Below are 24,036 nucleotides of genomic sequence, written 5' to 3'. Positions count from 1 at the left end.
AAGCCATGAGGTTTGTGGGAGGTCTTGAACCAAGGGATGGCCTGAAGAAGAGATTATTTTTGGATTATCTCTTGGAGAGATTGAAACTGATGAAGATGAGGCAGAGGAGGGCAGTTCAGACACTTGTACAAAAATAGATGGGGACCAGGGGACCAGCCTGGTTTCTTAGGGATCCGTGCCACTGGCCACGTGGCCATCGTGTCGTGCGTGGCTCTCCTGGGCAGGTAGCATGTCAGGGCAGCAAGGATCCTATCCCGCCTGGGACAGGAGCTGAGGACACCAGGGGACAACAGGCCCCCCTCGAGGCCAGCTGTAGGGGAGGGGACACTTGGAGATGAGGGAAACTCCTGAAACTGTCCCTAAGTGGGGTTCTGTTCACAGGAAGAGCGAGTGTCTCAGCGGCGGCGTCCTAAAAAAACTCCTTTTCTGAAGGCTCATGCACTGTATGTCCAGGTGAGTCATACAGCCTGGAGAGCAAGGGGCAGACTGGGCTTCTCCCACCAGGGGCGGGGTCCGGAGCCCATGTCTAAGTATGGCTTCAAGGTGGAGTGAGGGGCATAGTGGGAATCAGGGTGGTATTGGTTCTCTCTGTTGCCTTGACTCTGCCCCTTGAAGAGCCCAGTGCTCCCCTTGGAGGAGGCCAGACTACCGGCTGCCACTGGTGTCTGCAGGACCTCGGGGGATGGGGCTGTCCTGCAGCCTGAACACAGCAGGAGCCCCTGCCCGCCCCAGTGCCATCAGACATCGGGGACTCGGGGGGAGTCCCTGCTCCAGACTTGGTGTCTTCTGTGGCAGGGTAGACAGAGGGACATAGGATGAAATTGGTCTCCCTTGGACCTGCTCCGTACTCCCTTGGACCTGCTTCCATGGTGAGGTAGACACGAGTGGCTCCTGTGGAGCTAAGGAAAGCTGCCATGAGCACCCAAGGGCGGGGGTGTGGGGGTCCCACCCAGCCCTCCACCCTAGGGTGCAGAACCGGCCCTCTGCAAGGAAGGCCAAGGACAGCCTGCCAGTTACCTGACTCACTAGCAGTGGTTACGGTGCCCGGCAAGATGCCCTGGACCTGCTGGGTCACCCAGGGAGTGTCTGGGGATACCATAGTCCAGCTGGCGCTGGGCAGTAGATGCCTGAATAAGACTTGCATTGCCCCCGACTCCCCAGCTGAGCGCCTCAAGGAGGAGGGCTTCTGTGCGGGCCGTTTGGCCAGTGTAGGCTTCATGGTTCTTGCAGAGTAAAGGAAAGCTGCCATGAGCAACTGAGGGCAGGGGACCCTGGAGTGCAGAACCGGCCCTCTGCAAGGAAGGCCAAGGACGGGTTCCTGGTGCCATCCATCCTGACCTCTTGCCGGGAGAACAGCTATTTCTGCACAGAACATCTGCGTCTGCACACACAGCCCCGCACAGTGGGTCGGCGAGAACCCTTCCTGCACTCCTGCCTCCCCCACCCCCATGTTGGGCATCTCCTTAGACCAGGAGCAACGCTCAGGACTCCTGGTGCAGCGGGCAAGCATTTCCTAGACCCATACCTGGGATGGGCTGGCAGTGCCCACAGCCTCGTCCATCAGCTGTGGGCGCAGCCCTAGCCCAGACCACTGTCCACGTACCAACAAGCCAGGCCCACCTTTGCCAGTCCTCGGTGATGTAAGACCTAACACCTGCTAATGTGACGGGGACCTCACCCCACCATGTGTGGAGTTCAGTCACATTTCCCTGAGGATGGCAGCAGGTACACACTTGTTTGCTGGTCTTCTGGGTTCCCTGTTCCGTCAAGTGCCCCATCATCATTTGTCTTTTTCCTTCTGGCATCCTAGTTCTTGACGTGTCCTGGACATCAGTCCTTTGTCAGCTATGTGTTACAAGTATTCTTCCAATTTTTGATGGCCTCTCTTGGTGTCTGGAAATTTTTCGTTTCAGCATGATCTAATTTATGTGTATCTTCCTTTACACATAAATTAGACAGTGCCTTTAAGAAAACCTTCCTTAGGGACCCTCAGTCACCATGAGGACATAAAAACAGAACCAGGGGCACCCCAGGGGCCCAACTGGTTAAGCGTCCAACTCTTAATCTTGGCTCAGGTCATGATCTCACAGTTCATGAGATCAAACCCTGCATTGGGCTCTGTGTGGACAGTGCGGACCCTGCTTGGGATTCTCTCTCTCCCTCTCTCTCTGCCCCTCCCTCACTCTCTGTCTCTCCCAAAATAAAGAGATAAACCTAAAAAAAGAAGATAGTACCAAATATCGTCTTCCAGTTTGTTTTGTTGTCCCTTCACGTATTATGCCTTTAGCTCACGTGGAATTAGTGTAAACAGTATAAGGCGGGGTCTAACTCCATTAGTGTTTTTCCCACATGGCACCAAGTGTCCCAGCAACATTATGGAACAGTCTGCCCACTCTCTGTCCCCGGAGGCGCTCGTGGCCCCGACAAGCCACCACACCGGGCCCTGTGCTTCTATCTGCACAGACACCACACAGTCTTTGATTAACAAGCTTCCTGGGAGTGGCCCGGCCAGACGCCCTGAATTGCCCTCCTTTGTGTTCTGGGCATTAGTGATGCTTTGCAATTCCACGCTCATCTCAGACACAAAGTCTCGAGCTGGTGCCCCACACTGGCCTCTCTGGGAGGCCTGGCACCTCAATGGTGTGCCACGCACTCCGTGAGCGGTGTCTGTCTGCATTCATTGGGCTCCTTAAAATGTCTCTCTGTGAGTTTTATGGTTTTCTCTGCGGGTCTGGCCTGCCTTTTGTTAGATCTATTCCTAGGGAACGTCACTTTCTAAAAATGCTATGAAAATGGTTTATTTTTCACTCCCTAACATTCCTCATTGCTGTGTGAAATGCCTGTTTTACTTTTGCCCTACAAGGTGCATCAGCCAGGGGGAACCACCCTGGGCTGACGGACCCCGTACTGCAGGTGCGATCCATGCTGCTGTGGCCTCCATGACGACAAGTGAAGTTAATCTATATTCCCTGGAAGGACTGTCTTTTATCACCTGATGTTTAAAAACACGTATTTTCTTGGTCTCTGGAGCGTGCCAGCTTGCTCACGACATATCTACAATCTTATCTGGTGCTCCTGGGCTCACGGGACCCGAGAGCGTGTGGGTTGGCAGCTCAGCAGCGTGGGGCCCTCAGCCCGACTGCCCTGCATGCAGCCCCCCAGGCGTCCTTCTCAGCTCACACCCCTCCGCGTGTTGTCCTGTCTTTGTGGGTCAGGTAACTTCTCCAGCTACGGCTTCCAGCTCAGGGACTCCAGCTGTGACCCCCGTGCTGCCAAACCCTCAGTCAGCCATCCGGAGTCAGTGATATTCTCTGTAGCTCTAAATCTTATTTGGTTTCTCTTCAAATACACATGCCATTTGAACAAATTTTCTGTTCTCTTCAGATGTTTTTCCCTTTGCCTGCTGTTTCCCTAAACAACAACCACGGTTACTTTGTGTTTGGTCTGTGAGCCCAGTGCCTGACGTGTGTTTCTGTGGCGGCCTTGGCCTCCATGAGGCCGTGGCCGTGTGGGGTGGGCACACCTCATGTCTTCCCAGCACATGCGAGGGGCATGCCCCTTGGCACCAGCAAGCCACTGGTCCAGAATCACTTGGTGTTAATCCTCATCTTGAGGAGTCTGAGCATTTTCTAGGTTCCTTTCGGCTCCAGGGTTTCTTCGTGTGTCTGGTGGGAGTGGAGCCTTCGGGCTCACCACTGCAACGTGGGTGTAGCCGTCTGGGTCCCAATTTTCCAGGATGACTTAGCGGCCTTCCATTCAGGGGGCTGTGCTCTGAGCTTGGTCTTCTCTCTCCCTCCCGTGAGGCCGTGAGAACCAGTTCACCAGGGGAGGCGGGTGCCCACAGGGCACAGGCTGCAGTGCCCATGGGGCTCTCTCTGGCTTTGCACGTGGCCTCTGTCCCTGGCTGAGGATTCCTTGCTTCTTTCCTGTCCATGAGCACCTACAGCCACATGTATGGCGTGCACATGCACACACCTGTGTGTCAGTCCATTCAGGAGCCAGCCTGCCACGTGCCAAGACCCGAGGCCTGGACTCCCTGTCACTCTGAGGTCAGGCTAGTGTGTCATGGACTCACCTCGCACTTGGGCAGAGGGCATGTGGGTGGTGGAGTCATGCCTCTACTGAGCACATCAGGCCTTTGGCTCCATCACAAATCAAACTCCCCGCAGCCCTCGCTCTGTGTGCCTTTATTAAGTTGGCTGCCGCGGCACAGCAGGGTCCGAGGCTCAGATTGGCAGCCACAGCGACACCACCAGGGCCAGCACCTACCTCACAGGTGCTTTGCCAGCTAGCACGTCAGCCGAGTGTCCAGCCCCACCTCCTGCACCTGCTGCATTGTGGCACACACAGCAGGTGGCAGGGCGAGCATGGGGATGCCAGGTGTCAGCGGCAGACACCCTACGTGAGCCCAAGCTCGTCCTCTGTATCACTCAGACAAAAAGTGTCCTAGCCCTTGACCCCCTTCGGTGATTTCTCCCTCTTCTTGTGTTTCTGTAGAAAACATGTAACTCTTTAAAGAATCAAAGGGGGAACCTCACACCCACTCTGTGATATCATACCTAAAGCTGAGCCTTCAGCCTCAGCATGGTCTACACTCACAGGCAACATTATTTCCTGTCGGTCCTTTGAGACCTGCAAAGAGAGAAATAACAGGAAACACATGACGTAGCATTTGTTGTACTGCCACAGAGGACAGAACTTGGCAGCAAGAGCGCAGTTGGGAGACGGAGCAACCGATGGCTCTGGGCTGCCGGCGATCACCTCGCCTCCTGACCTCGGAGCACGCACTTGCACACTGTGGCTGCGGACGGGCGAGCAGGGAGGGGGGTGCTTTTCCCTCCACACATGCATCAGGACTGAGACAAGTGGTGCTTTTCCTGATGCTCATGAGGGTCTCCTGGAGGCCACCAGAGCCTATTTGGATCCTTGGCACAGGGAAAGGACACAGCAAAGGCCACATCTCGCTGGTGCCTTCCCTGCACATCTCTGCTTGCTGGTGGGGAGTCCTGGCTACCAAGGGGCCCCAAATGTCCTCACACCGCCTCCCAAAAGCAGGAGGGTTCTCCCTCGCCCTGGGTGCTATCAGGCCTGCCAATGGGTGACTTCTCATCCCCCACAGAGACAGGAGGGGAGGTCACAGCTCTGGCCGAAGGGCCGGGGACGGTGCTCATTCTAAGTTCTGGGGCCACAAGCAGCGGAACCGGACTGTGTGCTGCGCACAACTTTCCTTGGGTGGTTCTGCAGGTACAGTGTCTCTGGGATATTTCTGAACCTGTATGTCCTCCTTGTCCCTGAGCCGGCTCTTGAGAATTACAGTCAAGACACAAACTGAAGCATGAATGAGACAAAAGGGAAAGGAAACGAAAGGGGAACCACGATGAACAACGGCTCCCTGAAGAAGAGGAAGAACAGACTGTGGAAAAACAGGCAGATGGACAGGCTCCCAGGGGACCCAGCATAGAGGCAGTCGTGGCCGGGCAGGGCTCCGGTGGGTAAGTGGGGCGGGGGGGGGGGGGCGCTGCAAGCCTAGCAGCTTGGGCTACTGATGTCACCAGACTTCTCAGCCCATGGGTGCAGTAAGGCATCTGCCGCAGAGGGCCATGGGGTGGGCAGCCATCTGGAAGAGGCAGGACGTGCAAGAAAACCCACAGAAGGAGGTGATGGTGCTGGGAAGCAAAGGTGATCAAGGGATTACTGAACTGACGCTTCTGGGAAGCACGCTGTTTGTTGTGAGAATGAAAACAGAAACTTGTCAGAGCTGGGCAGTGGAACAGTGGAGGGCTGTGAGGGGTAGAGATTTGTGGGGAGGGCGGTGACAAATGTTCTCATCGTGCACATCAGCATCCTTCACCAGAGGACACAGTGGGGGAGCAGGATGCCTGAGATGCTGGTCCTCCACAGACAACCACTATGCTGAAGAGAACTTTTGGGGTCAACTGTTCCAGACTCTGGAGCCAGACCAGACGCGGTGCACAGCACCAGGGGAGAGATGCGGTCCGACCTTCCCCATTGACTGGTGTCAGCAAACCAGCGACGACCCACCCTCGGTCCTCCTGCAGCAGCAGGACAGCAGCCTGCCCAGTTCCTGGGCAGGCATCAGGGACTCTGTCCTCCAAAACATGGCTGTTGTGCCTTTTCATGGGTCCAGTCATGCTCTGAGAGGCCGGCGCAAGGGCTCGCTTGCCCTGCCCTCTTGACAGCAGTAGCTCCTTCAGGAGCGTCTACTGGAGCACCTATTCCCCTGATTTGCAGCCAGACATTTAAGGAACCTGCTGGCTACCACGGAATTAATGAGAGAAACTTCACAACAAGAAATACACTCTTTGTAAAAGTAGTTTGGAAGAGTCACAAACTGATAGTTCAAGAAGCAAAAATCTAAAATCCCTGAGCAGTGGGAGAATCTGATATCCAGACTTACCCACATTATAATACTCAGAATATCCAGTTCTCATCGAAAAAGCATAAAACATACAGAGAAACAGGAAAATGTAGTCCATTCAAAGGAGAACAAGAATTTGGCAGAATTTCCTGGAAGAAGCCCAGACATTTGAATTAGCAGTCAAGGACATTAAATCAGTTATCTCATCAAATGTGCTCAAGCCAAGGCAAAGAATTAAAGGAAGTCAGGAAAATATTGAATGAACAGAAAAGAAAATCAATAAAGAGATAGTATTTCAAAAAAGAACCAAACAGAAGTTCTGCCACTCAAAAGTGTGAAATGAAAAATCCACTGCAAGAGTTCAAAATATTAGAGCCGGAAAGAAAGAATCAGTGAGCTTGAAGTCAGTTGAAATTATCCAATCTGAGGACCAGGGAGAAAATGGAACAAAGGAAAATGAACAGCACCTCGTGGGCCTAAGGCCCAAGAGGAGAAGCGAGGGAGTGGAGAGAAAAAGTATCTGAAGAAACACTGGCTGCATGCATCCCAAATCCGATGGAAGATATGGGTCTACACATCAAAGATGCTCAACAAACTGCAGGCAAGATAAACTCGGAAGGGTTCACACTGAGACACAGCACTGCCAGATTCTCAGGACCCGAAGAGACGATTCTGAAGGCATTGAGAAAGAAGCGATGAATCACATACAAGGAGCCTCAATAAGAACACAGCTGAGTTCTCATCAGAAACCATGGAGTCCAGAGGGCATCTTTCAAGCCCTGGAAGGATAATAAAACCTGCCAAGCAAGTTCTAAATCCATCCAAACCGTATTTGAGAATATAGAAGAAATGTTCTTTGAAAACAAGATGTTCTTTGATAAACAAAAGCTGAAAGAATTCATGACCAACAGACCTCCCCTACAAGAAATGCTGAAGGGAGATCTTTAGGCTAAAACAGAGGCTCTCGACAGTAGAGATAAAGGACACCAGGAGAGATAACCACACACGTTAGGATAGATATAAGCCAGGATTGTTGTACTTTGGGCTTGTAACTCCTCTTCTTCTCTATGGGATTGAAAAGACAAATTCATAAAACAATCATTATAAATCTTTCCTAATGAGCACACAATCTATAAAGATGTCATGTGACATTAAAAATACAAAGGATGAGGGATGAAGATGTCTAGGATCAGAGTGTATATTATTGAAATTAACAGTATTATTCAAACTAGGCTCTTCTAAGTTTAAGATATGAATGGTAATCCCCAAGGTAACCAGTAAGAAGTGAACTAAATAATATAAGAAAAAGAAGAGGGGAATCAAAATGGTATAGTATGCAAATTCAACTAAATACAGAAAGGCGGTAGGGGAAGAATTATGGAACAAAAAATACATGACACATACAGAAAGTAAATCGGTGGGGGAAAGAAGGTCCATCTGATGTTTAGCGAATGCAGCTGGCACAGCAGAAACCCACAGGGACGGGATGAAGTGGGATCCCTGCCTCACACCAACCACACCAATAATCCAGAGAGTGAGGACTCAACTCTCAAAATCAAATGCTGAAAATTAGTAATGGAAAGTATAGATGACTCTCTTTTAGAAGCTTGGGTTGAAAATTACTTGAGGCCAAAAAGCATTATCACCAATACACGTGAGTATGGCTCTGGCTCATCAAATGTCAAGTTAAGCTAAGCATGAAGTCAAGTTGCTCTGACACTCTATCTGTAATTCACCCAACTAACGAGGGGTTTGTATCAAGAATATATAAAGAATTCAAATAAATCTGTAATAAAAGCAGAAAGAGCCCAGGAGGAACATGGGCCAAGGATGAGAGCAAGCACTTCTCACAGAAGGAAATTCACATGGCTAATGCACATCCAGCATCCTCTGTCATGAGGGAAAGGCTGTGTGGGACCGTGAGCCACCAGCCCGCACCACACAGAGCCCCAGGTGTCAGGAAGGATACCAGAAGCATATGCTTCTGCGGGAGTGTGGACTGAGCACCTCCTTTAGAAGAATCTGGCCTCATCTCAAGGAACTGCTGCTCACCTCAGAGACTGTCCTGCATGCCCACAGCAGAGGGGACGAGCTAGATGAAATAGTCGCAGAAGGAAGGCAAATGGACGCAGCCACACAGGACAGGGAACGATCGGCTTGACCATTAAGTAGTAGGTGAAATGGTGATTCCCCCAAATTCCAAACATCACATACACACTGTGTTCTTTTTGTGAAATAAAGAGTAACCAACATATGGTGTGTATGTATTTCTTAGGTATACATATGATCTGAAACACTGACATAAAAGGAAAACATGAGAACAAAGAGCATGGCCGGGCTGCACATGCAGAAGCAGCAGATGACCCATGGCCGGGCTGCACAGAGGTAGACCGCATCAGGACCCTGCATTTTCCTGGGTGGTTGATGCTTTGTCTGTTACCAAAAATAAGTAAACTACTGAGTAAATTTAGAAAGCAGGTCACAAGTAGATCAGTGATGAGTCTGTGTTCTCAGACAAGGATTATAATTTTGGGGGGCTGGGGGGACGGGGCTTACCCACACCAGTCCCAGCTGGCCAGCGACAGGACTCCAGACCCCTCACGAGTCCACACAAATCTTGCAAGCATGGAGACCCAGGCCCTCCAGGAGGTTTAGAAAACTTACTCTGGGGGGTGGAACCCCCAGAATGGATCTGAAGTCCAAGTGCACCTAAGGTGGTGCTCATTCCTTTGTAACCACTCTGCTAAGAGCTACACGCCTTGGGGTCACCCACAGAGGAGTGGGCCTGGTGTGAGGTGGGGCACACAGGGCGTCAGGATTAGATGTGGGTTCTGGACTGAGCAGTAGAGAGAAGGCCCCAGCCCGGGTGTGGGGGTGTGAATTCAGTGAGCGTGTGTGTCAGAGTGGTCAACGTCAAGCTCATTCTTACGTTATTACCCAATTTGGAGCAAGCGTCCGAGGGTCCCTGGGGCCCGGGAAGGGGTCTGTAGGGGAGTCCGCTTCACGGCCAGGCCCACACTGGCCAAGGGGCCCACTCAGGACTGGTGCGCGTTTCACGAGGCCACCAGGCAGCCCTTGAACTCTGTGTGGGGTCTGCACACGGGGCAGTGGCGGGACGGAGGCGCACAGAGGCGGACCGCCCAAGGACACGGAGGGCCAACAGGGGATCCTCCAGAAGAGTCCAACCTTGACAACACCTGGGTCTCAGACTCAAGGTCACAAGAACCTACGTCTGGGTCTGCAGATGTGGCAGTTCCAGCGAGCTGGTACGTCATGCCACATAGGCACCACGTCTCCACCTTTCCTCTCTTTGGGGACGGACGAGCCAGGAGCGTGACAGTAGGCACCTGCCACCTGAGATGCTACAAACCCCCTTCTATTTCCCGTCCCCACCAACACCTGTCCTAGGCTCTGCGCCTTGGCCATGGCTGGCCAGCGCCCGGCTGCTCCTGCCGGTGGGGGGCGGCACCTTCCTGGGGCTTCAGCTTGCTGTCTCCTCATCTTGAATGACGCTGAGCATTTATTCATGGAAGTCTGTTCAGATCTTACCCTACATTTTTATAAAGCCCAATGTATCCCTTTTCCTACTTTTCTGGCTTTAAAATAATTTTAAATATTATTTCACATAGTTTTATTCCAAGAATCATGCGAATATACCTAACACTTTGGAAAATGGAGAAAATAAATCTAAATGTGACTTAGTTAATGAAATTAACTTAGTCAACTAAATACTTAGTCAGGGGTTTCTATCTGTGTTTTCTTGAAGGATTTTGCCCCATAGTATTCTTTTGTGGGGACATTGTCTGGCATTGGTGTCAGGTTGAACCTGTCTCATGGAACAGGTCTTCCTTCCTCTTTCCTGAGAGGGTTTGCAGACAGCTGTCATGATTTTTAAAAAACTCAGTAGCATTCGACAGTGTTGGTAATTTGTGTAAATTGACTAGAAAGATAACTACCTTTCTTAAGAGAGATTGCATTTTTCAACACTGGAAGATTTAGAATTAAGCATACCAATGTGTAAAAGCCCCACACCCATGCTAGTACTACGGTGGCATTAGAAAGCCGAATGTCCATATTTGGCATTTACGGTTTTGAAAGCAGAAGGAAAGCTGGTGGGGTCTTCAAACTCTGACCACACTTAGGAGGCGAGCCCAGCCATCAATGTGGGAATGATGGTCTGTCTCAGATAATCCATAGAGGGATTAAGCATCATGACAGAGACAAGTGTCCCGCAGAGTGACATTGAATGGTCACAGCATACTTGGATTCATGAGACAGGATGGGAATAAGGTGGCCCTCACACTTGTCTACCACACATTGCAGAGGCAAGCTCCAGAGCCACGTGCCAGAGAGAGGGCTTCAGCACATTCACCCACACACACGTTACAGCCAGGTGGGGGATATGATCCCCACCCACACAGTCATCACATCTTTGCTTACGGAGAGCTCTCCTTCCTGTCACTCAGAAGCTGTGCGGCAACCACCATCCAAGAAGGGATGGCAGCGGTGGGGCACCAACAGACGCTCTCACTGCCATAGCCACCACTGTGACTCCTGGAACCGGAGCACCAGCCTGGCCTCCACGGATGTAAGGTATGTACCAGTCAGGAGGCTTGAGGGGAGTGAGTGGTGGGGAGGGGTCATGCCAGAATTGTGTTTAATGGTTTAAGCTGTGACTTGGCCCGTCATACCCACTGACGACTGGCCTCCAGCAGCTCCAGGTTCATTCCATGATGAACACAGCGGACCAGGTATGTCCCTCCTCCCTGTTGACCTGGAGAGGAGCAGGGGTGCCCTCCTGCTGTGATGGTAAGTGAGTCACTGGGACCTTCCTGGCCAGGATCCCGCCAGTTTTGCTGGAGTGCACACATGTCACCTAAGCACGCATGTGACGCTTCCGTTCCAATTAACACCCATTCTTCCATTCTGTTTCTCTGCTCACACATGCCCCACAGTTTAGAATGTTTGTCTTTGCCCACCTCACTTCCCTTTCGTCCCCCTCCCACCACTGTCCTGTGTGAGCAGCGTCCCTGGGAACACCATAAATGCCTTAAACCAGCCAGACAAGCAGTTCCAAATACTGTCCCACCCCTCGTTCTTGGGGGGAGCTTAGACTTGGCACTGGATCCCACCCCCCGTGTTTGAGGCTGTGCACAGCTGTGCCTCCCTTACCTTCACCCATGAGTTCTCCATGAATATGGTGCAGGAGGGTGGGAATAAGTGTTCGTCAGGCAGCGGGAGCTCCTTGGACTTCATCCTGGGATAGGGTCAGGGGAAGGGGAGACATGCGTCAGCAAGGACGGGCCCTGCTTCCTGGAGGGGATGCTGATGGCTGCTAGAAGCCACAGGCCACGGGATCACAGAGCCCCCTTACTGTGGTTTCCCCTCGGGTCCACGGCACAGTGGGAGACCCCCGGGAGGGCAGGGGAGGAGGGCCTGAGGGGAGAGCTGCAGGGCAGTGGGTGGGGGGCGGGTTGTCATTGAGAAGGTGCGGATGGTGCCCCTGCGGGTCAGGACAGCAGTCAGGGAAAGGCTCTGGTTCGGTAGTAAAGAGATGTTCAGGAGTTCCCAAGAGTCATGGTGAAGATACGAGTCAAGGGTCACTCAGTTAACGGAACTGTGTAAGTGGATTGAACAGCATCCACCAAAAATGTATGGCCACCAATGACCTCATTTTGTTGTAAATGCGGTTTTCAGATGCAGCAAGTCAAGGCACTCAAGATGTCATTACCTGAGACCAAGACAGGCCCTCAACCGGCAACTGGTATTGGCAAGAAGACAGGCCATGTGGAGATGAAGGGAGGACTAAGCAATGGGCCAAAGGCCATGAGTGCCCAGGGGTCCCAGCAGCTGGGAGAGGCAAGGGCTCGGCCCTGGAGCAGTGGGAGAGCAACCCCTTGGGCCTGGACTCTGGGCTACAACTTTGTGGGGGTGCACTGCTGCTGACACTGAATGACCTGAGTGGCCCTCTGCACTCATTGGTGTCTTTAAATGAGGAGGACAGATTCAGAGACACTCGAGGTGCCACAGTAGCCTGCCATCACAGACTTGAAGGCCAGAAGTGAGAGCATGAGACATGAACTCTGTCAATGCCCCAATTGAGCGGAGATGTGCTGTTCTTGCCAGAACCTCCCAGAATGCATGAGACCCTGCCACACAGACACTGTGTCGTGGGGTGGGAAGCACAGGCCTGTGTCACTGATGGGATCTCTCCCCCGTGGAGACTGAGACGGTAAACGCATTGGGAAACCCCTGCCTGTGCTCATCTGCCATGAGGCAGTAGGGTCCGAGGGCCAGGTGAGTGACAGTTCTGGAAGCTCTGCCTTCCGACGTGTGACCCCGCCCCACTCCTATTCCCCCTATCTGGTAAGTTCCTCAGAGCCGCCCCAGGGTTGTCTCTGCCAGGTAAGCAGTCAAGAAGGAGATCTGCTGAGATGGCCCAATGGCCACCTCTAGACAGGGCTACTTTACAAAGTCCGACACGGAGTTGTCCTCTGAAATATAACCTCTTGCTCAACATCAAGTCAGCCCGTAAGCACCTGAGCCTTTTTAAACACTGCCTTAAGTGTAAAGAGGTGTAGACAAGCCTTGGTCTCCAGTCTGGTCTGCTGAGCGGGTGTGACCTGAATGCTGTAGGCACAACCAAGCACCCATCTGTCCCATGGGCACAAACTTTTGGGAACGCCAGGAACGTTTGCCATTACAGGGAAGGGCTGTTCGTGTTTTATCGTCCACGGCATCCAGAGGGCTTTGAGGTGACCCGGGCCCCCTCATGCGTAAATATGCTAACCTTTCAGCAGCTACGGTCAGCTCAACTTCCATGTCAGACGGGCAGGGACCACACCATAAACGGGGAAATCCCAAGGACATAGGGTACACCTTCAAAATGGAACAGTTGAGGCCCATGGATTCATGCTTCTTTCTTTAATAGAACAAGCTTCACAATACGCGGAGCTTTCAAAGCAGACCCCTAAAGGGGTGCCTGGGAGGCTCAGGTTGGTTGAATGTCCACCTCTTGATTTTGGCTCAGGCTAGGATCCCAGGGTTGGGGGATTGAGCCCCATGTTGGGCTCTGTGCTGGGTGTGGAGACTGCTTGGGATCCTCTCTCTCTCTGTCTCCTTCTTTCTCTGCTCCTCCCCCTCAAAATAAAAGCAGCCTACTAAAGAGATGTATAACAGGATTATAATTCTATAAAAGAGAAAGTTTGTACATTATGTACATAAAAACATTACACAAGGGAGACCTAACAGATACCAGTCAAAATGCCAGCAGTGGACACTGGTGGGCAGAGGGAAGGAAAAGACTGTCATTTAAACACGTGGAATACTTGGAAGTTTCAAATTTTCTATAATGAATACGCACTGATTTCACAGTCTGAACAAAAAATTTAAGATGGAAATTTTTGATCCTGGTTTGTTGATTTTCAATCATTCTTGCCAGAAAGGGACAAAATCGGGAAAGTGAAGAGAAAAAGAAAGAGCATCACGTGCAAGCCAAGGAGAGAGGCCAAGAACCTACGGCCCTGGAGACACCATGAGGTCAATTTGGCTCTAGCCTCCAGAGCAGCAACACAGTACATTTCTATTTTTTAAGCCACCTAATTTATGGCCCTTTGTCATGGCAGCCCTGGTAACCTGAGACACTCACCCTAACGTGAGCTTGCCTCTCATTTCTCCATGTTCTGAGAGGACTTTTCACAGTGGTACAATTTCAAAGTGGAGACAAAATGCACATTTTAAAATGTGTGCCCACCCTGGATCATGACCTTCATAATGGGCCACTTTCTCTTCTGTGACTTTGCAGGGGTGCACTCTGTGTGTGTGTGTACGTGTCCCAGGGCAGGGCTGTCCTCTACATGACTCTGCACAGACTCAGAAGGAACAGGTAGCTCGGGAAACCCAAGACTATTGGGGGTCATGAAAAGGAGGCTCGGACTCTGCTTCCCACATGTTCTCCAACTGACACACAGAATAAATGAGCTCCACTGTTTGCCTACTGGCCCTGGTGTGAGTCGTCCGGAGGGAGAGAAGAATCACTGCGTTTCCCCGAACACATTAAAGTGCAAACGGTACTTGAATAACTTACACGTTACTGGTAAGTGAAACAGCATTATTTTTTATCGTGTTGTCACATTATTTTAAAATATCCCATCAGAGACCAATCACTTTTTCAAAGTAATTGGACTTAAGAGCAAGTAGCCATTTTCATTCAGAGGAAACAACTCCAGCAAGCTTACAGCCTACCTGTGTGAGGGGGACTTCAGGTCGTCTTTGGCTGGCTGTGGGGTAAACGGGAAAGAGGAAGAATTGTTGGTGCCGAGGCTATTCTTCGGACATCAGGTCCATCATTAGTCAGTTTCGGGTGAGCGCGTCTCAGAGACTTCCCAGGAAGGGGTCTCTTGGGGGCCGGGTGGGGGGGCGGGGGACAGGCCCTTGCTCGCACCCCTGACCCAAGTGCACAGAATTCTGCCCCTCTTTGGGCAGAGCCCGGGCGTGGGGGTTGTGGTGCAGAGGTTAAGAATATATTGAAGATTTTAAGAAACTGCCAAACTACTTTCCAACGTGGTGTTACTCTAAGTTCCCTGATGACTTTCCAAGGTGGCACATGGGGCTGCGTGGGAGTCTTTCTGAGGGAGCCCTTCTGACTGGTGCCAAGTGGGGTCTTACTGTGGCTTTAATTTGCATTTTCCTAGTGGTGAATGAGATGCTGAACGTCTTGTCAGCTGATTATTTGCCACCGCATATCCTATTTGGTAAAGTTTCTTAGAATCTTTCCCTATGTTAAAAACAGGGCCATTTTTTCCCTATTAAGTTTTGAGAGTTCTTTATATATATATTCTGGATTTCAGCACAGGGCTTGCAAATATTTATTCCAACCTGTGACTTATATTTCTATATTTGTAGCAGTGACTTTTGAAGAGCAAATGCCTTATTTTTGATGGGGTCATATTTTCCATTTGCTTCCTTAATAGTGGTTTTGGTGTTCTGTCTAACTCAAGATTACAAAGATTTTATTGTTTTCTTCCTAACGTGTTATAGTTTAGTCCTTAAACTCAGAAATATATTGATTTTGAGTTACTTTTGTGTGTATGGTGTGAAGAGCTGGTAAGTTCTCCCCCCCCCCCCCCGCCATTTTGGGCCTGTGGTTATCCAATTGCTCTGGCACAGCTTATTAAATATACTCTCATTTCTCCCCATTTAATAATCCTGGCACCTGTGTTTAACCCTCAATGACCAGGTTTTCTTTCTGGACTTTCTATCCTGTTCCCATGACTTGCATGCCCACCCTCCCTGGGCACACCACCCTCACAGCCCACTGTCCTGACGCCTATAGCTTGAGAGTAAAGTTGTTTTGTTTTGTTTTGTTTTGTTTAAACACAAGAACATTTCTTTAGTTTTTTTTAATGTAACACAATTTATTTTTTTAACATATGCAATTATTTTCCGTCATTTACAATACAGTAGTTACAATGACACTCCAAACAGAAAAGCAAAGTAAAAAATCAAAACCCCCACTTCTATTTCATGTAATTAGACTTATACAGAAATTAGAAGGTTAAGTAACAACTAGTTAATCATCTAATTTCACAGCTATCTGAAGTGGCAATCATTATATAGCAGCTTATCTATGATACATTCAAGATGCATGATACAATTTATTACTTGCCCATAAGCTAAAACACAGCCTGCTTAATACCTTTCCTTAAATTCCACCTCTATACTACAATATGCTTGAGGTCCATGCAAAAAAGCAGCTACCTTTTATATAGGAAATGGATAATTAAGTCTTTGGTGCTGTAAAAGCAACTTCATTTAAACATAACCACCCCCACCACCAAAAAAAGAAGAGGGAAAAAAAAAGTAAAGAAAATAATAAGGGAAAAATCTAAGACACACTCCCCAGGGGGGAAAAAAAAAAACCAGCATGTAATTTCTGTCCCTGATGGAATGTATTAAATAAGCAAGTTTTAAGTCAGATTGAGAAAGTCCTCCAATTTGCTTCTTCTTTTTCTAAATTAGTTTGGTCATTCTAAGTCCTTTGAATTTCTATATATATTTTTTAGGGTTGGCTTGCTATTTCGTTCAAGAAAAAAGCTTGTTGGAAATTCAATACGGATCTGTAGATCAATTTGGGGAAATTTTCTCTCATGACAATATTTTGCGTTCCAGTCCACCAATATTCTAAATCTTTCCATTTATTTGGATTGTGTTCAATTTCTCTCATCAATGGTTTGGAGGTTTAAGTGTAGAGATTTGGTACTTGTTTAATTTTATTATTTTCAATGCTATTGAGATGGAATCATTTTCTTAATATCATTTGGAGATTCTCCATTGTTAGTATATATGTAATGGAGGTTTTTATACTGATTTTGTATCCTACCGTCTTTCTGAGCTATCTTATTATTTCATTTCCTACGGTATTTCTTTCAGGTTTATTAGAAGCCTGTTTCTTGGAAATAAATAGTTTCTTTTTCAAATCTATATGTCTTTATATTTCTTGCTGTATTACACTGGCTGGAACTTTAGTAAAATGTCAAATAGAAGTTTGAGGTGGACATTCTTGCTCTTGAAGAGCAGACATAGACACACACACACACACACACACACACTACAAGCCCCACAGTTAAGAATATTTTCTGTCCCTCACTTTTTCTTCTCTTCTCTCCCACCTTTGTTCCCATATGAGTAGCATGCCTGGGTACTGAGTAAATGTTTCAGATCAGTCAAACAAGCAGTCCCAAGCCTTTTCTGTCCTCATTCCGCAGGCAGCCTGAGACCCTTCACATGGTTCTCATCCTGGACTGAACACCCGCCACCCATGGCTCTGAGCTCACCTGCAGCTGGGAGCCCGCCAGGGGGGTGATGGTGGTGGAACCCAGGTACCTCCGCAGCCACTGCGGCTCGGCCTCCTTGCGCTGTTCTCTATGGGGATGGGGCAAAAGGAAGGACAGACTCCCATCAGCCAAGAAGGGCCTTGCTTTTTTGGCCACTGATGGCTGTAAAGCTCCATGCACTGGCTCCCATTGTGACCCCCTAGTGTGCAGAGCCTCAGAGCCAGAAGCTGGGAGGCTGCCCTCCTGGGAGGCCATCCGTTTGCCCTTGGGTCGACTGCACAACAAGACATCGCGCAGGAGCTGCGCCTGTAAAGGTCTATGGCTGCTGGACGGTGGGAGACCACAGGTGGGAGGCCATAGGGGGCTTCTTCCTGCTGCAGCGTCCCTACCCTGGCCCGTTGTCTGCAGATGCAGCGGGGCTCAGTTACAAATGGGCAAAGTGACCCACCCAGGAGACCATGGCATTGTTGCCCTGTGCTCATTTCTTGTAGCACGTGTAGGAAACTGAGGACTCCTTGATTATCCAAGTAGGTCCAGTGCTATCCCATGAACCTTTAAAAACTGAGAAATGAGGAAACGGAGGTAGTCTGAGAGAGCTGAACTACGAGGAGGCTAGACCCACCATTACCGACTTAGAGACAGAAGGGCAACGTGGCAAGAGTGAGAGAGCAACAGTCCCATCGGCTCTCAGTCCGCCTAGAAGCAGGCGCTTCCCCATCAACCTCCAGAAAGGATAGCCAACCTGGTGAACCGTGACTGCCGCCTCGAGAGACACCAGGCAGGGACCCAGCTGAGCTTGCCAGGTGCGTGCCTTCAGACGAGTCATTTCAGACCACTACATTTGTGGGAATTTGCCACGTGGCAACAGAAAATTAATACAAGCCACTTGAGGGACATTAGCAGAGAGGAACACCTGTGCAATGAGGCAAGAAGTATCTTCACACGTGTGATCCTCCTTCCGCAGCAGAGAAACAGTCCAGAGGAAACTCTTCAAATTAATTGGTCTGATAACTACTATTCAGGGCAAGCACCTTAGAAACACAAAGTTCTCCCCTAAAATATACCAGTGAGTTAACACCATGTCACTCCACAGGCCCTTACTGAGTGGGGTTTTCTTTTTGGTGGTTGGCACGGTGCCAAGTGATTTAAACATACTCTTCGGTCTCTGAGAACTGATATTCTGACAGTAGGCTTTGCCTCACATGTAAGGCTGGGAGTGTCCAGGTCAAACTAGGGACACTTCTGCAGGAAAGAGAGGCCACTGCAACAGACAGGATGCCGCCCTGAGCAGGCTTGTGTCTCACACAACCGACCTTTCAATACGAAGGTTAGCAGCTCGTCTTCCAGTTGGAGAAGGGAACACTAGATTGAAAAAATACTATTCCAGAAAGGAGGGATATGGTCCCTCCAAAGATGAAATAACCTATATCCATAAAATTATGTTTCTTTTTCTTTTAACAATGTTCACAATATATGGAATTTTTAAAGTTTATTTATTTATTTATTTATTTTTGACAGAAAGAAACTGTGGGGAGATGGAGCAGAGAGAGAGGCAGAGAGAGAATCCCAAGCAGGCTCACTGCTGTCAGCACAGAGCCCAATGCCAGACTCAAACCCACAAACTGAGAGAGGACCTCAGTGGAAACCAAGCATCCCATGCCTAAGCGCCTGAGCCATCCAGGGCACCACAGTATATGGAATTTTAGAAAGGGGCTTCCAAAGAGTTGTACAACGTGAGTGTAACTTTATGAAAACAAAGCATTGTGATCAGAACTCACAAAAGAATAAAACGGAACTTGGGAGATATTCCTCAGAGCCCCAGCAGTGACTGTAGCGCCGGGCTTGGCCAGCCACTTTAGGTCCCCAGGCCCCGCGCGGGGTCTACACAGCACTTCTGCAGTTCGAGAGTCCCTGCGCAGCATCCACCCAACTGCCTGCCGGGAAACGGGTTCAGTCTCGGCTGTTTCTGGAGGCGGCTGGCCCCTAGGCCGTACAGGGCGAGGGGAATGTGCTCAGATTGTACCTAAGGGAGCGCAGTGAGGCGATGTTCCAAGCCAAACTCCAAAGGACCTGGGTTTTCACAGAAGTATGGCCACCAGGGGTCTAAAGAAACAAATGCAGAAGGAACAAGTGGATTCTTCGGAGGCACAGATCCTTTCCCCCTAGACAATGGAGAGCTGGCTGGGCCCTGCCCCCTGATGAGAGGAACGCGGAGGCGCCCCCACCCGTTTCTGAGCAGGCGGACCTTGCAAGCGCACCGCCAAAGGTGTGGCGGCCCTTTATTAGGCCACTTCCCCAGCGGAGACCGACTTCCGGGCCGCTTTCCCGCGTGGAGCTCGCTCCCGGCTCACAGGAACGTTTACTGTAACTCCGCTGTGTACTTCGAGTTTCTCAGAACTGCACAAAAACTATTTTAAAATTTACATGGAAAATGAAAACATGGAGGAATTGTCAACAGCTATGAAAAATAAAGAGTGACAAAGGGGTTCCCCTGCTGGACGTTCCAGTCAAGGCGCAGCCCGAAAAGGGTCTCTCAGGAGACCCCGGGGCACCAGGTCCTGGAGAAGTGAGGCGCCTCCGGCTCGGCTCGGGTAACAAAAAGACCTTACTTAGCCCCTGTCTCCGTGAACACACAAACAATTTCAGGAGTGCTTGGAAATCAAAATGCAAAACGACTAAAAATGGTGAAAGTATTACAAAGAATGTGAATATTTGTATAACCTGGGAGTAATGAAGACTTTTTAAAGCAAGACTATTAAGAGCATATAGTATTTTTCAAACAGAGGAAAAACTCCCGTAAGCTTACACACTTACCTACGTGCAGATGAACTCGGGTCATCATCTGCTTGCTGTGGGAGATAAAAATTCATAAAGTGAAAATGTGGTTGACACTGAGCTTAAATTCAAATCAGTTATTAGTTAATTTTGAATAATGGTGCCTCAGAGTCTCCTGGGTCCTGGGAATGGATCTCCCTGGGGGATAGCACCCTTGTCACATGAATACCCATGTTCCTACTTCTAATAGGTAAGAAAGTGGACATAGGATTGCTGACGTAAATGGTAAGTATATATTTCACTTTTTAAGGAAACACCAAACTGCTTATTAAAGTGATGTAATTTGATATCTGCACTAGTAAAGTTTCGTATCTACAGCTTCACAAACACTTTTACTTGTTGGTCCTTCTGATTATAGCCATTCTAATGGGTGTGTAATGGTGTCTTACTGTGGTTTTGTGTTTTTGTTTTGGGTTTTTTTTTTTTTTTGGTTTTGTGTTTTCTTAATGGTAAATGATGTCACCGTGCTTATCTGCCACCCTTGGACCCTCCTTGGTGAACAGCTGGTTCAGATCTTTTGCACATTTAAAAAGTTAAAGTACTGGGTCATTTTTCTTAGAACTGAATTTTAAATTCTTTATACTGGACACAAGTATAGGATTTACAAATGTTTCATTTCTGCCTGTGGCTTATATTGTCATTTTCTTAATGGTGACCTTTTGAAAAGGAAACGTTTTTAATTTTGATGAGAAGCAGCTGCATTAATTTATGGGTCTAAAAGAGTCAGCCCTGCTGGCTTCATTCTGTGGATAGTGAATGTACAAATGATATAACACACATGCACATTACACCCCAAACACACGTGTACGGTGTTGCACACACCATGCATGCGCACATACACTGCATCACACACACCATGTACACATGCACACATACATATGCACGGCATCACACACGCACACTACTCACACACAAGTACCATATCTCACACTAAACACACACACACACACACATACCACCACCACCACACATACATGCACTGCATCACATACTACGCACAAACAACCACACGTATGTGCATTGCATCATACACATCATGCCCTCACACACACATGCAAACCCACACACACACACATTGCATCACAGACACCATGTGCACTTGCACACACAAACATGCACTGCATCACACATATGCTGCATTGCTCACACAAACATGCACTGCTCCTCACACTAAACACACAAAACCACACAAACGGCATCACACATTACATACACACACACACTCCTGCACTGCATCACACACCAAACACACATGCACACACAGTGCATCACATAAACAGACTCACATATACACACTTGCGCTGCATCTCACACTACCACGCACACACATGCGCACATGCAGAATTAGAGGATTGTGCCAACACAGAAGCAAAGGACTATGTTTAAGAAGTCCCAGTGGCAAGGTGACATGAGGTGCTGCCCCAGGCCTGGATACACATATGGTGAAGCAGAGGGGCACCCGGTACCTGTGGTATTTTGACATGGATAGCCAAAGGTTTAGGCTCTGGTGGAAAATTTTTATGGTAGCTGTGGGTAACAAATTCAAAAGTAGATATCTGCTTGGACCCTATAGAGGAGAAAGGAGGAAATGGGCAGTTACAATTATGCAAGAGGGCAGAGCGGCCCGCAGGCCATGAGCCAGCCTTCCAGGCCCCCCGCAGGGGGCCAGGAGCTGCCTGCTAACCCTGAGCACTGGGGGACTGCAGCACAGCCACTCCAGGCGTCCGCCTGGCCTATGGGCAGCAGGCAGCAGCTTGTCACAGCCAGGAGGCTGCTGGGCACCCCCTGATCTGCCAAGCCTCACAGACCCACAAAGCCAGTGTGGACCCGGACACTGGCTCCAGCACTGTGACAGAAGCACCCCGAGTCACTGAAAGGACACCTGAGACCTGTGTCTGACAACAGACAGGGTTCTGTGCCTGTCTCAGCCTTGTGCTTAAGCAGAGGTGCCAAACCTCCCATTTCTCTTTCCCCAAAGCCAACAAACACCAGTCAGATGGCTCCTATTTGCTTCTGGAGAGTGGGAAGGGCCACCCATAGAAGCTATTTGCAGCTTGAGGAGCAGACGGAAGGTGGCCGCTCCACACCCACCGTGGAGCCCGTCTCCTTCCCTGGGTGCATCTGTCTGTGTTTGCTGTGGCTTCCTGATGAACTGCACTGGTTCTCGCTGTATTCCTCCACCTCCCACGGAACTTATCTCTATGAGGACACTAACTGGCACCTGGGTCACCTACTCGTGAAAACACTCCTTCTCTTGCAGGGATTTGCACCATCAGATGGCAATAACACCCACTAATATCCCACCTTTCTCTGGAGGTCTGTGCTTTGCTGTCCGTATACTCCAGAAGCGACACTTTGAGCCCTAAGCTCCATGTGCGTCTCCCTCCCATGCTCCCACAGTTAGTGTGGCACCCCACCCCCCGATCTCCTATTGGCCCTCTGGTCCCTGTCCCTGGATCTCCTATTGGCCATCTGTCCCTTGAACCTGTTCTCCAGTCTCTGTCTGTCTGGCAGACTGGGCTTCCAGGAGGCTGTCATGTACCCTGCGGCTGGGGCACTGTCCCCAAGTCCACTCATCTCCCCACTGGGCATTTCGTGGAAGCTTGAGGAAGGGCCTGAGCTGCCCGGCCTCCAGTGCCGGGTGCAGATTCTGTTCCTGACACCACTGTGGGCACCCACTGCGCCAGCTGGCTCCAGCAGCCACAGAGGACCCCTGTTGCCACCCTCTCCCTTGCAGAGACCACAAAGGGGGGTCTTGCCCTCCCCTGTGCCGGGGCTTGGAGGAGCCTGCTGCATGCAGCACTGCGTGGCCTCCAGGAAACGGCCAGTGTCCCCGCAGCAAGGTGGGTCAGCAGGTACTCTGTCCCTAGCTCACTGTTTTTCATTGTTAGGATGGGTGCCTCCCTAAATCCCCTGTTCTTTTTTGAAGAGTGCCTGTAATTGCCTCCACGTTCTACTCCCTTATCTAACTTACTCCTAGCCCATCTCGTGTCCTTGCAGGCCGCAGAGCAGAATTAGCCCTGCTGTCCCTCCAGGGGTGCCTCTTCCTGTCCTGTGATTTGTCTGATGTGCTCGTTCCCAGCAGGGGCCGGCGGGCTTCGTCTAGGGACACGTGGGAACGCAGGGCACAAACACTAGAGTGGAGGACAGGACACGTACTTAAGCAGATGTGGAATTTGATCAGTCGTCCAAGCAAGACCAAGCCAATAGCTGATAACAAGAGCACAAGGAACCCAACGTCCAGGACGACCAGAGTCTTTGTTTTTATAGGCAATAGAGGTAGAAACAACAGCCAGGTGTTGGCGTTGGTGATGTCTGTGGAGGCAAGGGAGACACATATGCCTCCAGCACCTGGGGCACGGCCAGCCTCTCCTCCGGAGACCGTGCTCTGAGGTCGGGGAAGGTCAGCAGCCTGAGGGAACCGCTTCCCTGCCCTGGTGTGTGCCCTACACCTCACCCAGGTGCCCTTGTGGCCCCCTGACCGAGATAGGTATCACAGCCTCACTTGACGGGTCCGGAAGGGGAGGCTGGGAAAGGATACCTAAGTGTCCAGGGGGCAGAGCCTGACCCCTTGCCTGGCCCAAAACCCATCCTGACCTGCGGGCCACCCCGCTGTGCTGGGCCCTCCCGGTTCTCAACCGGCTGCCCTCACAGGGAACTGCAAGGTGGGGGCCAGTGCTTTGGGGCATTTTCAGGACTTGGTCCTCTGGGCCCCCAGGGCTGCTGACACTTCCAAAGTGAAGTGTAGAAAAGCACTAAGGAGTCTGCAGGCAGACCCCAGAGACAGAATTCCTGAAAGGCTCTGAACCCCGCCCCCTAACAGAGACTAGGAGTACTGACTCCAGTCCCTCATGTGGCACAGATGGTGGCCACAGGCCCACCGTGCTGTGTGGCCACAGGCCTTGGGGACTGCAGCGAAGGGTGGGTAAGGTTGGCTGCACCACGGGGTGGCCGGCCAACATGCTTGGTCCCTGAGCCAGAGGCATC

The 24,036-nt window shown here is 50.2% G+C and overlaps 1 protein-coding gene and 1 long non-coding RNA gene across 12 annotated transcripts in view; one reads left to right on the top strand and one right to left on the bottom strand.

Moving 5' to 3' along the window:
• Window positions 1-81: 81 nt before the first annotated feature.
• Window positions 82-24,036, bottom strand: part of LOC115275029 (probable palmitoyltransferase ZDHHC11) — a 34,637-nt gene continuing 10,682 nt past the window's right edge. For 3 of the 10 annotated variants that reach the window (XM_029918611.1, XM_029918612.1, XM_029918613.1), the window contains exons 7-14: window positions 23,209-23,364; window positions 21,516-21,616; window positions 20,029-20,063; window positions 17,215-17,302; window positions 14,624-14,658; window positions 11,552-11,636; window positions 4,560-4,632; window positions 82-891 (exon numbers count right to left, since the gene is read on the bottom strand). In XM_029918611.1, the coding sequence (XP_029774471.1) occupies window positions 539-891; window positions 4,560-4,632; window positions 11,552-11,636; window positions 14,624-14,658; window positions 17,215-17,302; window positions 20,029-20,063; window positions 21,516-21,616; window positions 23,209-23,364 (926 nt within the window). In that variant the 3' untranslated portion in view covers window positions 82-538. Of the gene's footprint in view, window positions 900-2,782; window positions 3,941-4,559; window positions 4,633-11,029; window positions 11,181-11,551; window positions 11,637-13,495; window positions 13,540-14,623; window positions 14,659-17,214; window positions 17,303-20,028; window positions 20,064-21,515; window positions 21,617-23,208; window positions 23,365-24,036 lie in introns of those variants that run through there. The other 7 variants (XM_029918614.1, XM_029918616.1, XM_029918615.1 and 4 more) reach the window with 7 other exon arrangements.
• Window positions 10,866-14,760, top strand: LOC115275031. 2 transcript variants are annotated; one of them, XR_003901374.1, is made up of 3 exons: window positions 10,866-10,972; window positions 12,077-12,676; window positions 14,184-14,760. It is a non-coding gene; the product is annotated as an uncharacterized LOC115275031 (long non-coding RNA). The 2 variants fall into 2 exon arrangements; XR_003901375.1 differs by lacking the exon at window positions 14,184-14,760 and adding an exon at window positions 13,821-14,152.

This window comes from Suricata suricatta, chromosome 12 (assembly GCF_006229205.1).
Source record: "Suricata suricatta isolate VVHF042 chromosome 12, meerkat_22Aug2017_6uvM2_HiC, whole genome shotgun sequence".
NCBI lineage: Eukaryota > Metazoa > Chordata > Mammalia > Carnivora > Herpestidae > Suricata > Suricata suricatta.
The sequence above is the reverse complement of the archived record's forward strand: the minus strand, read 5'-3'. Positions and strand labels throughout refer to the sequence as shown.